Raw genomic sequence first — 15,450 nt, forward strand, 5'->3', positions numbered from 1 at the left:
GTCTGTGAGAACTTTTCCTGCAGGTGACTGTTGTGTATTCCTGAGTGGATGGCTTTCAGTTTCCAAGCCCTTTCACCTCTCACACTTCTCTATATACCTATGGAGAACTAGGAAGGGATATATACACTACAATGTGTGCTGTGGACATGTGTTATGTGGATTCAAACTTGGGTTTTCACACATTTGTTGCAAGCCCATTTCCCACTGAGCTAAATTCCCAAATGAATTAACCTGGTTAATCAGATGAATGTTCTTGACCTTGGAAAGATGTAGAAAGAACACACTTTAGGGAGTAATATTCTTAAAAAAAAGAGAAAAAAAGAAAAAAAAGAGGAACACACACCAGAAGGTGCTAATATTAAATGGTAGTATATAAATCATTCTGAAAAAGTTTGGATAACATTATTAGATTCCATTGTATGAGGCTGGTGATGATTGTTCTGTGTAAATGTATTACCACATTTGCTACACTCATAAACTTTTTTCCTGTGTTTTCTGACAAATTTATTATAAACGGATAGATTCTTTTTTTATTTTTAATTTTTTACATATACATTGATAATATTACATGTATATACAATAACCTACCTATAGCAAGAACCTTAGCACAGTAGGCAGTGCATCAGCCTAATAAACTTTCTCTTTAGCATATACTTTTTCATGTTTTCAGAGATGACCCTCTTGTGAAAATGCTTCCCACATCGATTACATTCATAGTATTTCCCTCCAATATGAATTCTTTCATGATTTTGAAGAAGAATGTGACCTGCAAAGGCTTTACCATGTGGATTACATTTATGAAATATTTCATGCCCTTGAAGAGTAGTATGAAATATAATGCCTGTACAACATTGATATTCATAGGGTTTCTCTTCAGCATGAAGTTTTTTTTCATGACTTTCAAGACTATTGTGATGAGCAAAAGGTTTGTCCCATTAACCACTTTCACATGGTTTCTCTTTACCATACATTCTTTCACGTGTTTGAAGGATACTGTGATGTGGAAAAGCTTTAGCACATTCATTTATTTCTTTGGGTTTCTCTCCTGTATGACTTCTTATATGCCTACAAAGTTGATTGGGACGTGCAAAGGCTTTACCACATTCACTACATTCATAGGGTTTCTCTCCAGTATGAATTCTTTCATGAATTTGAAGACTACTGTTATATGAAAAGACTTTACCACATTGACTACATTCATAGGGTTTCTCTCCAGTATGAATTCTTTCATGACGTTTAAGAGTACTGTGACTTACAAAGACTTTACCCCATTGACTACACTCATAGGGTTTCTCTCCACTATGAGTTCTTTCATGATATTGAAGACCTGTGATGTGCAAAGCCTTTACCACATTGACTACATTCATAGGGTTTCTCTCCAGTATGAATTCTTTCATGACGTTTAAGAGTACTGTGACTTACAAAGACTTTACCACACTGACTACACTCATAGGGTTTCTCTCTCCTATGAGTTCTTTCATGATATAGAAGACCTGTGATGTGCAAAGGCTTTACCACATTCACTACATTCATAGGGTTTCTCTCCAGTATGAATTCTTTCAGCCTTTGAAGATGACTGAGACATGCAAATGCTTTAACACATTGCTTACATTCATAGGGTTTCTCTGCAGTATGAATTTTTTCTTGCCTTTGAAGATGACTGAGATCTGTACTACATTGAATACATTCATAGGGGTTTTCTCTAGTATGCTGTCTTTCATGATTTCTAAGACTACTGTGCCATACAAAGGATTTACCACATTGATTACATTCATAGAGTTTTTCTCCAGTAGGAATTCTTTCATAATTTTGAAGACTATTGTTATGTATTAAGGCTTTATCACATTGAGTATATTCATAAGGTGTTTCTCCAATATGACTTATTTCATTCCTGTAAAGGTAAATAGCAAGTATATACTTTTTACCACATTGATGAAATAGATGAGTTTTTTTATGCATGATTTAATTTTACAATTTGGCCTAATTGAAAAAAGGAATCAGATCTTAAGGTTTTGTCTCCTGCTGTTTTATTCATAGGCTATCTACTCATTTTGAGTTCTTTTCTGTGTTTGAAAAATATCTATGAACATTAGAGCCGTTAGCACAAAGTTCACATTTATACATCCCTTTTCTAGTTGAGTTTTTCACATCTTTGATGAGAACTGTTAGAACTCACAGCTTTACCTCACTGACTGCATTCAATACATTTTCCTGCAATGTCCTGACTCAGACTACATTTGCAAAGTGAACCAGGACAAATACAAGAATTTCCACATTCTTTCTAGTTACATGGCTTTTCTTGCTTGGTGGCAGGTGAATATATTCCCAATGAAGTTGGAAACTCAATTAATTGTAAACATTTATATAACATTCACAAAGACTCTCAAAAGAAAATTCAATCATACCTTCTAATCTTTCTGGGAGAAAGAGAGGTCCTCTGCTTCTTTCCCTATCCCTTATGCTCTCACGGCTTGTATCTAATGTGACCTATAATATATGTATGAAAGCAAGAGTACGAAGTAAATGCTATTTACACTGCATTAATACAGTTTATCTTTATGCTCATGATAGATATGTAATAGAAAGATTAAGGTTTCTCCACAATAATATTCTTGACTCTAATAAACTGCTCACTAAACTTTACTAAGTCACTCCTAGTGTGTAACGTAGGACTTGCTATACACTACTTGTCTATTGGAAAGTTCTGTACATATATTTATTATCTAATTTATATTTATGTCTATTGCAATACCTGGGGCATAAAACTAAAAGAATTGGCAATTTGCCTGGCATGATGGCACACACCTTTAATCCCAGTACTTAGGAGGCAGAGGCAGGTAGATCTCTGTGAGTTCAAGGCCAGTCTGGTCTACAAAGTGAGTCCAGGACAGCCAGGGCTACACAGAGAAACCCTGTCTCAAACAACAAACAAACAAACAAAAGAACTGGCAATTCTACAGAGTAAGTTTCAAGTGCTGAAGCTGTTAAAGCATTGCTTCCTTGTCTTGTTTCTTAAGGAAACACCTTGTAAACATGGATAAGCTACTTGACATTGAGGTATATTGTACTGTATAATTTACTAATCATTGTACATTGTACATAAGTACATTGATGAATGTACTAAAAGCTCTGCTTATTTACACTGTTGCTTTTCCTTAAAACTTCCAGGATACATTCAAATATCTTCAATGGTACATCTCTATCAGCTGGCACATGAAACTCACCTTCCATGTATTTGAGAATTTTGAAAATGTTCTTCGATATTGTGGTCTTCCCATTTATAACCTAAAATATATTACCAAGAAATAAATATTATAGATAATTACTGAAAATTTAAGTTACTATCCTCAGTGAACCTTAGAATTATACCTTATATCTCTACCACATTCTGTTTCTTTCACAATAGAAATTATAGAAGAGCATCAATCACCAAGAAAAACTTTCCCCCATATTTTAAAAAGTGAAAGAAAATTCAGTCTTACCTATAGCAGTAAGGTTCCTGTAGGTCTCCTGCATCACTTCTTTGTAGAGACTCTTCTGGGAAGGAGTCAACAAAAGCCAATCTTCCAGAGTGAAGTTCATGTGAACATCGTCATAGGTCACCACATCCTAAAATATCCAATAGAAATGTACAACAGGTAGCTTAAAACAGCCAATACTATCAATGTATACTTTATTGACAGTAAATTTATATAATTCATGTGCTTTCCAAACTTAGTCATGACATCCAAGTTCTATGTATCATGAAGTCATTTTAGGGCAAAACTGAAGAGGAGGCTCACCCATGTCATTTCAAAGATATAGCCTTGAAATAGAAACACCTATTAATAGATATATAGATATTGAAAAAGAAAAAACATACAAAGCCAACCATAATGAGAAGGCATCAGAGAAATTATAACCAACTACTAACTGAAAAATCAAAACAAAGCAAACAAAAACAAAGGCATGTGGGGTCTATTGGTGCACACATTCAACCCCAGCACTCTGGAGACAGAGGCAGATGAATTTCATTGAGTTGGAGGCCAGCCTGGCCTATGGAATGCATTTACAAGGACAACCTGAGGCATACGTTAAAACCTATGCTCACTCACCACCCATCAAAAACACCCAAACAATCAACCAACCAAAGAAACAAACAAGATAGACAAAAGCACTGAAGGTCTCACTGCAATTCTTTAGAAAAAACATGTATTTTCTCCAGTTCTTCATTATTTCTCAGAAATGTGAATTGTCACAGTTTATCCTGTAAGATTAATAAGATCTTACAAAAGGGAATGTATATTCAAACAGCTTGTGATGGACAGATGAAAATGTAAGCAATATATATGTATGTCATTAAAAATATAACAGGACAGGACAGGACAGAAGACATGGGCCAAGAATTAAGAATATTTTCTGGTATTCTAGAGGAGATGAGTTCAATGCCAGTGCTACTTATATGGGTGCACACAACTATCAATTAGTCTGTGTTCAGAAGTTCTGAGACTGTCTTCTGAGTATTTTAAGCATCAGACATGCAACATGCATGCTCATATTCATTTTTTAAGGTATAATAGTGGGTTGGCGGTAACTGCTGTATTGAGTCATACGATTATTATGTTTTTAATTTTTACTTTGTTCACTTAATATTTGAAGCCTCATTCCTTTTCACTTCCTGTTCCAAACCTCTCTTCCTCCCCCTTGTCCCCTCTCATTCTCCCCATGTCTTCAGAAAGGGGAAGATCTCCTCCCCTTTCATCTGACCTCAGCCTATCAAGTCTCATCTGGACTGACTGTATCTTCTTCCTCTGTGCCTTGGCGAAGGCACCCTGCCAGGGGGAAGTGAACAAAAAGTAGGCACCAAAGTCCTTGTCAGAAATAGCTCCTACTCCCCATATTATGGGATCCACAGGGGAACTGAGCAGAGGGTCTAGCTCCTCAACTATGCATGACCTTGGTTGGTGCATCAGTCTCTGAAGCACCCCCTCCTTCACCTGGACTTGTTGGATCGATTGGTCTCCTTGTGGGGCTCCTGTCCCCTCCAGGTCCTTCTATGTCCCTACTCTTCCATAAACACCCTGTGCTCCAGCCTGGCTCCGAGTCTCAGCATCTGCTTGAATCTCCTGCTGGGTGGAGTCTTTCAGAGGACCTCTATGGTAGACTCCTGTCCTCTTCCGTTTCTTCAGTGGCTTCCAGTGTATAGTCTATTTGTCCTTCTGAATTAGAATTAAGTATTCTCTCCCTGTTATTTAGCTTCTTTATGTCTATGTATTGTAGTGTGGTTACCCTATACAATGTGGTTAATATCTGCTTAGGAGTGAGTATATACCATGGTGTTTTTCTGGGTTTAGGTTTCCTTACTCAGGATGATCATTTCTAGTTCCATCCATTTGCCTGCAAATTTCATTCTTCTTGGGTTTTTTCATTATGTTTCTTTTTAACATATATTATTGTACATGAAGATAATAAACTACATTCAGCAGGAAGAACCATGAGACAATCAGGAATTATATAAATGTTACATTCATAGTGGTTTGGCTATTTGTATTTGGCAAACTTGAAGTAAACATTTTTCCTATCTTGTTGGGTCTAAATTTCTGAATGAAAATCAATATCTATCATATCTCATCTCTATTAACTTAAAACATTTAACTCGACCTAAAAACATATTAACTCCTAACCAACTAAGCTTAATTGTGAGACTAAACTATCTGATCTTTAACTCCATCAGAGACTTGAGAAGGAATAAAACTTACCTGAATGAAATGGAAGTGCAGGTTAGCAGCTTCCAAAATGAAAAAAAAAATGACTGAGACAGTTTACTGCCTGAAAAGTCGCTGAATGCTCTCTATAACGTTGGAGCATTATTTTCAGCCTTCTAGCCCAATATATCTGACAGACATACATGCGAGGCAGGAACTATTGAGGACTTGCTTACGCTGTCTTGGCAGACTCTGGATGAGAATCCACTTTAATTGTTTTGTGCATCCCACACACCTCATACAATTATGTTAGAACTGTATAATGCTTATGAAAAATTATTTTTTAGAACAGCAACAACAACAACAACAAAAAACTGGACACTGACACTAGATCAGACCTGACAGGATTCTTTCCTCTCAGCATGCTGAATGCTGACATCCTGCATCCTCCATGTTCCAGCCTCAGGTGCCTCAGTTGCTGTTACCAATCAGAACAGAACAGCTTCTGGGACAGCCTTGTAGAAAGCTTCTGATCCCAATTGGTCCAGCATTACAGACTGCCCCACACAGGACTCCTATTAAGCCTGGAGTTCTCAACATTTAGAAAATGGACCACAAAAGCTATCCCTGGTCTTCTCAACTATTTTCCCTAATTTTGGGGGTTGCCCCAAATCAGCCTGAAGAAACCTTAAGAGAATGACAACCCATGTCCTCTAAGGAAGCTGGGTGTGGTTCTGTTTGCTCTCTGATGCTTGGTCTACAGATGCTTATTTCCATCAGGAGTTGGTTATAAGTTATTATAGGTCTTATACAGAGAGAAACCTGGCTTGGGCTCAGGAATGTCTCTCTTCTCCTTTATCTTTTTTCATAGGTAAGGACATAGGAGCTGAAAAGAAAGAATGGGGGATATAGGAATATAGAGGGAGGACAGAACAAAAGGTAGATTATTGCATCTACTCCTCAATGCAAGGCCTTAATTGCTACTCACAAATAAGGTTATTTTTAATTCATTGGTATAGAATTTTGTATATTGATGAAAAATGAGTGTAATTCTTTGCTTTTAAGATCTGAGTAGTAGTCCAGTGTATAAATGTCCCACAGTTTCTTTATCCATTTTTTCTGTGGATTCTGGAAACAACCTATATGCCCCTGAACTAAAGAATGGATTAAAAGAACTGGGGTACATTTTCAAAATGGAATACTACTGAGCTTCTAAAAACAAGGAAATTATATTCATTTTTAATAAATCAAAAACAAAATAAAGGAAAGAATGTCCTTCACTTTCAATCCAATGACGTAGGAGGCTCAGACAGTACTAAAGTCATGAATAGACATCCACCTGGGAAACAGAATGACACTCTCTGCCAAAGTTCAACATTCAAGATACAGGTGAAGCTCAGCATGACAGCAAATGCTTGTCACCTACAAAAACCCACATTCCAGGTCCATCTTCCAAAAAATATAAAAATAAAAAAGCCAGGCATGTCATCTCACACCTTTAATCCCAACACTTTGAGGCGAAATCCAACAGGTTAAGGCCAAGTGAGTCTCCAGAGCTAATTTCAAGACAGCCAAATTACATGGAGAAAACTTGTCTTCAGAAACAAAACAAAACAAAAATAAAAAGTAAAAAATAAGGCTGGCAAATGGCTTTACAGTAAAAAGCAAATGCTTCCAATCTACCTTATATTATTTAGAAATAGTCTATAATGGAGGTAAGGGCATGGACACACAAAATGGATGCTGACTTGTCATTAAGTCACAAAAAATATATATACAACATGAACTAATTGGACACTGGCTCAACATAAAATCAAATGCACTGAACATGACAGAAGCAAAAATAGGAAGGAACTATGAACAAATTACACAGGAGAAAGCTTCCAGAACAGAATACCAATCATGCAGGCATTAAGATCAACAAATGAATACCTCAGGATACTGAAATGCAAAGGACACCGGCAATAGACAAAATGGCAGCCTACACAATGGGAAAAGATTTTTATGAAATCCCCGTCTAACAGAGGGCTAATATACAAAATACAAAAGGAACTTAATAAATTAGACACCAATGTCCAAGAAATATTTTAAAATGTTCACTATCCTTAGCCTTCAAAGAAACACAAATCAGTGCTATATTGAAATTCCATCATCGACCTGTCACAATGGCTAAGAGAAACACAGTAAGTGACAACTCATACTGGCAAAGATATGGAAGAACGAGATCACATGTGCATTTTTCTTCTGAGAGCACACTTTACAGCCACTATGAAAATTAATACAGTGGTTCCTCAGATACTTGGGAATCAAGATCTCAAGACCCAGCTTTACCATTCCTAGGCATAGACCCAAAAGATGCTCAATCCTACCACAAGGACATTTGCACGACTATATGCATAAAACCTTTAGTCATATCAGGCAGAAACTGGGAACAGCCTAGATGACTCTCAATAGAAGAGTGGATGAGGAAAATGTGGGATGGTTAAATGATGGTGTATTGCTCAGCTCTTACAAAAAAAATAGGAAAAAGAAAGGCGCATGCCTTTAATCCCAGCACTTGGGAGGCAGAGGCAGGCGATCACTGTGAGTTCGAGGCCAGCCTGGTCTACAAAGTGAGTCCAGGACACCCAAGGCTACACAGAGAAACCCTGTCTCGAAAAACCAAAAAAAGAAATTCACAGGAAAATGCAAGGAACTAGAAATTTTTCATCCTGAGTGATGAATCGTATGAAGCTGGTGGGCTGCTTGTCCTTTCTGTGGGTCCCCTACCAGTTAAAGCTGGGGTGTCTCTAACATGGACTGTTTCTTGCCTCTGGATTCCTGTCCCCTAGCAAGGTCATGATGTCTGTCCTCAGTGGAAGAGGTGGCACTTGCCTGATGAAACATGGTGTCAGGGCAGACTGGTAAGGCGGTTTCCCCTTCTCTGAGCAGAAGGGCAGGGGGAGAAGAGGGAAGTGGGTGGGACGGTGGGACTGAAACAACAATCATGGAACCAGCATGGGTCTGCACTAGCCCTCTGTGTACCTGCTGTGGTTGCTTGGCTTGGGTTTTTTTGTGGAAGTCCTAAGAGTGGAGGTAGGTAGTGGCGCCTCTGACTCTTTTGACTGTGCATGGAACCCTTTCGCCCAATTGGATTGCCTTGTCCAGCTTTGTATATGTTCATGTCTCTTTGGCTATGGGATATTTGTGTGTGTGTGTGTGTGTGTGTGTGTGTGTGTGTGTGTGTGTGTCCCCTGGAGATGGAGTTACAGGCAGTTGAGAGCCATATGATATAGGTCCTAGGAACCAAACTCTGGTCCTCTGAAAGACGATCAAGTCCTCTTACCCACTCAGCCATGCCTCCAGCCCTCAGATTCCAGTCATGTATTGCTGAAGGATGAGCCATCACCTCTTTTCTAACAGTTTCTAACCTCTTTGTAAAACTTGTAAGAAAAACATAAAAGCAGAAAGCAATGGTCAGACCATCTAGAAACCAGACCTTCAGTTTTCCCCCACACATCAAAAGCAATGTGGGTGTGCACACTGGATAGTGATGTTATGAACTCAACAGTGTCCCACACCCTTGGCTGCAAAGCCTCACTCTCCCTAAGGAATCCACAATCAGAAAAGTTTAGCGGCCAAGAGACATTGCCCAGGTCACCACACAGAAGGAACAACAGTCTGTTTCACATTCCATTCCAGTATCTGTAGCTCAATTGGCCTGCTACCCCTGATATGAGCACAGTAGGCCTCACATTCACCCTGGTATGGCTGCTGGTCTCCCTCCCAGCCTTCTACTAGGGAATATGATTGTTAGGCCTTCCAAGAATCTCTCCTAAACTAGAGCCACCCACTGGGTCACAGGACAGTAGCACATCCCCTACTGGATGAACAAGGATCACATGACTAGGACAGCACAGCCTTCCTAGCTCACCCTTTTACCCTCTGGTCAGATAGGGCCCTAGTCTGAAAGTTAAAGTTCTTTCAGTCTCCAAAAGCACTTCATGTTCATCTTTGAAGGCGTAAGGTCCCTTGTATGCATGTGCCACTTCATACACAATATCTGGAGGAGCCATTTTTTTGGCTTCATCATTGGAAAGTCCTGTAGCAACAACTGTGAGATTCCATCTTACACCCATCAGAATGGCTAAGATCAAAAAATTCAAGTGACACCACATGCTGGCGAGGATGTGGAGAAAGAGGAACACTCCTTCATTGCTGGTGGAAATGCAAACTTGTACAACTGCTTTGGAAATCTATCTGGCGCTATTTCAGAAAACTGCGAATACGACTTCCTGAAGACCCAGCTATTCCACTCCTTGGAATATACCCAGAAAATGCTCCACCAAACAGCAAGGACATATGCTCAATCGTGTTCATAGTGGCTTTATTCATAATAGCCAAAACCTGGAAACAGCCTATGTTCTGGCCTGCGGGGTCTTCAACAGGTACCTGTGGAGGGGGCAGACAAGTGGGGGGACAAGAGACCCTGGAATGCTCCAGCAAGTGTCTACCTTTACAGCTGCTATAATCACAGAAGAGGAAGAAATTCCAGAGAGAAAAGGGAAATTGTAAAAGATCTGATTAGTCAGGAAAAAGTTCCCGAACTTCTGCTTGCAGGCAGCTGGCCTTTAATCTGATCTTACTAGTAGTCTTACAGGAAATGCTAGTTTATAGCCAGAAAGGAGTAGCTTGGGGGTCTTAGAATGACCGTCCCCAACAATAAACCACAACAGGTGTCTAACTGCCGATCCATGACAGGGTCAGCTGGTTTCTGGTAAATGACAGACCACTGGAGAAATAGGAACCTAGCCTCTCACAAGATGGCTGAACATTGGCCATATAGCCCGTCCCCTAAAAAGCTTAAATGTCCCTCAGTTGAAGAATGGATAAAGAAACTGTGGCTACATTTACACCATGGAATACTACTCAGCTATTAAAGAAAATACGAAAATTTGTGGACAAATGGATGGAACTAGAAATATCATACTGAGTGGGTTAACCCAGAAGCAGAAAGACTCACATGGTCTATACTCACTTATAAATGGGCACTAGCCCAAAAGGCATGTCCCATGAAAGTCTTCACTTACCAGGAGAATGGGATAGATGTGAGGACATCCTACTGGGACTCTAGGTAAGAGAAATATAGAAGAATGGGAAAATAGAAGGATCCAGAGGGTCCTAGAAATCTAGAGGAAGAACATCATGATGGATGGATCAGAGCCCAGGGAGGTCTGCTCAAACTACTGCATTAACAAAGTACAATACAAGTAGTAAACATTGAACCCCTACTCTGATCTATCCAATGGACAGGACATTCTCCACTGTTATGTGGAGAGCAGGGGCTGACTTTGACTTGAACTCTGGTGCCCCATACTTGACCACTTCCCCTTGGTGGGGAGGCCTGGTGGTACTCAAATAAAGAATAAGCAAGCTACCAAGATGAGACTTGGTAGCCTATGACCATAGAGAGGGGGAAGAGGTCCTCCTCAATCATAGATCTAGGGGAGGGAAATAGGGTGAAAGCGGGAGGGAGGGAGGAATGGGAGGATACAAGTGATAGGATAACAATTGAGATGTAATCTGAATAAATTAATTAAAAGTATGTTTATAATAGATGGACTGAAATTTTAAAAAGCACAGACTATTTAAAAATGGAGAGAGAACATCTCAAATCAGGAATTAAAACATAAAGTCATTTACTATATTATAGAAGCAGAATGTCAAATCAGGGGTAGAAATTGGGACTATATAGTAGATGTTATAGGAAAACATGGGCAATGTATAAAATAACCCAGATTCATTACACAATATATTCTAACTTAAATACTAAATATATGAATAAAATCTTTAGTTAAACAAATAAAAAAGATATCCCAACTATTTCTTAAGTACACAAGTGTCCTGACGCAGCAGATCTTTATTCACTAACAGGTTCCAAAGGTGTCATGGGATGAGAAAGACAGGAAAAACAGAAGGAAGAAAAGATGAAAGCTGGTGTGGGGAGGTCTTGCACAAGACAGGTCTCATGCCAAGCAAGCTGATTAAGAAGAATGACATCTGGTATACTACTTCCAGGCAAAAATGGAAGGGAATGGGGCACTTCTATGAATACAGCAGAAACAATCATACAATGTAATAAACACAGAAAGAAGGTAATCAAACATGCTGCATAAGGGTAACGGGATCTTAACATTAGTGACCCACAGAGGCCTTGGGATTGATAATCACAGCCCCATGTGGTGGTAAGAACTGGGGGTCTCAAGAACAGTAGCAACCCCTCCCAAAAGGCCCTGGCAGCAGAATGTGACCAATTCTCCCTAGCATATTCATGGTTTCAGAGAAGGAGCTCTCTCTTTTTCTGTACCTCAGGCTCTAGTGAAAGCTGCTGAGGCCTAGGCCTCAGGCTTTTACTGGATCTGCCAAGCATCTTCCTGGGGTTTAGAAGGAGCTATGCTCCTTCTCCACACACGGGAAAGTCTTGCTTGATCAGGTTAGACAGCAAGACAACAGTGTTTTCCTTTCCAAATAGTTGTCATCTGGGGTCTTCATGACCATATGACACAACTATGCTTTTCTCAAGAGGAAAACTGGGCGGTGATGGCACACCAGGCCTTAGTGTTGGTTGTGATGCTGTAATGCCCCATTGAGCAGCTTGTTAGACTCCTGTTCGTTAATATGAGGAATGGACTTGTCCAAGTTGTCTCCTTTGCTCTAATTTGGAGCCAAATGTCTAGATAATCCTAGTGAATGAACATGTTTTCTAGCACCTAATCTCTAACAACCCTGGTTAACATACTATGTATTTTGGAGAGTTGTAGAGGCAGCCCACTCTTAGCTAAATTCTACTTTATGGAGTGCCATCTAACATATGAGAGTCCAATTACCATTTGCAGGAAATTAACTCCAAATGGATCTCACTCCTAATGTTTAAATGCAAAGTGCAGAAATTCTAGAGATACTAGAGGAAAAGACTCTCTGAGTTTGGTGTCCTGCCATTTTCTAATGCTTCACAAATATATGTATCAGATATACTGGGCCGAAAGGCTGAAGATGATGCTCCAGCATTATAGAGTTTTTGGATGTCTGTTCAGGCAGTAAACTGTCTCTGTCATTTTTTCATTTTGGAAGCTGCTAACCTGCTGTTCCTTTTTACTCAGGTAATTAAATTTATTCCTTCCCAAGTCTGATGGGGTTAAAGACAAGAGAATTGATTTTAAAATTAAGCTTAGTTGTTTAAAAATTAAAAAGATACTTTTAAGCCTAGATAGATACTTTTAGGTTGATGGATTTGAGCTTTAATAGATGTTGATTTAGGTTCAAAACTTTAAACTTACCACAATGGAATAGATAATATCTTCTACAAGCTTGCCAAATACATTTTGATTAGAAATTGTGTGTGTAAGTTTTACCTATTAGTTTTTGTAATTTTTCATAATTGTACTTACTGAATATAAAAAAATGGCCTTTTTTATTTTGACAGAAAAGGGGAGATGTTGGGGGATAATCTGATGTATTCTGATGCTAATTTCTGCTTGCTGTCTGACCCACCTTTTGCTTAATAAAAAGCCATCCCACCTGGGCAGGGCAGGAGATAGGTGGGGCTTAGAGAGGAAGGAATTCTGGGAAGAAGAAAGGACTGCCAGGAGGAGAGAGACCTGAAGTGAAGAGAGGAAGGCCACCATGGGTTAGCTGGAGGAGAAGCACATGGCCAGTGGCGTGGAAGGAGAATCCAGATGAAGAACACTAGCAAGTATCTGGGATTATGGATAGGAGGTAGCTTGACAGAAATTATTAGAAGCAGATGGCATGGGATTGAGGCAGGGATCCCATGTCTGCTCCACTAAGGGAGGTAGTTTAGAGGATTGATATCTGCCCTGCCCCAGGTGAACTAAGGCTATTTTAAAATATAACAAGTGTCTGTGTCTTAACTGATTGCTAGCTGGGCCTACAGGTAATACAGATAATACTTGTAATTTCAAAAACAATAATAGGGAAACACGGGCGTCTGTATAAAATAAACTATATTCATTAACACAATATATTCTAACTTAAATACTAAATATATGAATAAAACCTTTAAAGAAACAAAAAAAATATTTCTTAAGTACCCTAGTGTCCTGAAGCAGCAGATTATTACTCAGTGACAGGTTCTAGAGGGGAATGTGCCATGGGGAGAGAAAGACTGGAAAAGTAGAAGTTAGAAAAGATAAAAGCTGGTGTGGGGAGGTCTTACACAAGGCAGGTCTCATGTCAAGCAAGCTGATTAAAAAGAATGACATCTGGTATACCACTTCCGGCAAAAATGGAAGGAAATGGGGCACTTCTGTGAAGACAGCAGAAATAACCATACAATGTAATAAACACAGAAGGAAGATAATAACACATGCTGCATAAAGGTAAAACAGGGGATCTTAAGAACATTACTGACCTATCCCAAAATGGCCTTGGATTGACTGATAATTACAGCCCTATATTGTGGTAAGAGCTGGGGGTCTAAGAAACAGAAGCATACCCCTCCACTCCAAAAACCCTGGCATCAAGCCATGACAAACTCTCCCAAGCATATTCCTGTTTTTTTAGAAGGCACTCTCTATTTCTTTATACCTCAGGGCCTTAGTGAAAGCTCCCAAGGCCTGGGCCACAGGCTGTTACTGGATCTACCAAGCATCTTCCTGGGTCTCAGAAGGAGCTACGTTCTCCACTCATGATGGACTCAGGAAAAGACTTGCTGGACCAGGACAGCATTTAACACAACAGTGTTTTCCTTTCCAAATAGTTGTCATCTGGATCTTCTTGACCATATGGCACAACTATGCTCTTCTCAAAGGAAAACTGGACTTTCATGGCAGTTTGGTTGTTGGTTGTGTTGGTTGTGTTAGGCTTTAGTGTTGGTTGTGACCCTGTAATGCTCCAGTGAGCAGCTTGTTAGAACCCTGCTCTTTATTGTGGGGATTGGACTAGTGATGGCTTGTAAAGCATTTGTCTCCTTTGTTACTATTTGGAGCCAAATGTATAGATAATCCTAGTGAGTGAGCCTTTTTTTAGGACCTGATCTCTACCAACCCTGGTTAACATACTATGCATTTTGAGGTGTCGTTGAGGCCGCACTCCCTTACATAAATTCCACTTTACGCACTTTATGTGATTTACTATCCCATAAGCACTGGTAAATCGTTTCTGTTGTCAATTCTAATCTTCTACATCGCAGCTTAGTACTGGAGTGCTACGGAACACATGAGATTCTATTTACCACTTCCACGAAATTAACTCCAAATGGATCGCGTTCCTAGAGGTTAAGTTGTTAGTGCAGAAAGTCGAGTGACACTAGAGACACTACAACGCCCAGAGTTTGGTACCCTGGCATCTTCTGATGCACAGAAAGCACTGTGATGCTGACTACAAGGTGTTTCTACATACAGGCCCTGTTCCCGATGCTCTGCACAGACACAGAGCACAGAGCTCAGTTACATCGAGGCCACCACGTGGGCCCAGGTAGTTGCAGGGACCACAAAAGACCTCACAGGACACCACGATAGCCACTACTTCCGACCTAGTGCCAGGTAAGGCTCACAGCACGGGCTCCAGAGGCTCAGCCGCCCACTCCTCCCCAGACAGCGGCCCCTTGCTCACCATATCCAGGCTTCCAGGATGGGCTGTGCACCCATCACAGCTCCCTGCAGAGATCTGACTAGCAGTGACTCAGCTTCGGAACTGAGCCCAGAAACAGGAAGAGCCTGCCTCCCTCAGCTTCAGAACTGAGCCCAGAGACCGGAAGACCCCGCCT

General features: G+C 40.0%; 1 protein-coding gene across 1 annotated transcript; it reads right to left on the reverse strand.

Moving 5' to 3' along the window:
* Positions 1-935: 935 nt before the first annotated feature.
* On the reverse strand, positions 936-15,404 carry LOC311583995 (uncharacterized protein; the record flags this gene model as incomplete). Its single annotated transcript, XM_084757997.1, has 5 exons — positions 15,297-15,404; positions 3,483-3,609; positions 3,225-3,285; positions 1,494-1,891; positions 936-1,411 (listed from the first exon to the last, which is right to left on the reverse strand). Exons 1-5 carry the CDS (start codon positions 15,297-15,299, stop codon positions 936-938), a joined length of 1,065 nt encoding a protein of 354 aa, XP_084614123.1. The 5' UTR covers positions 15,300-15,404.
* Between the last annotated feature and the right edge of the window lie 46 nt (positions 15,405-15,450).

The sequence above is a fragment of the Acomys minous genome (genome assembly GCF_964271855.1).
Source record: "Acomys minous genome assembly, chromosome: 15".
In the NCBI taxonomy this organism is placed as follows: domain Eukaryota; kingdom Metazoa; phylum Chordata; class Mammalia; order Rodentia; family Muridae; genus Acomys; species Acomys minous.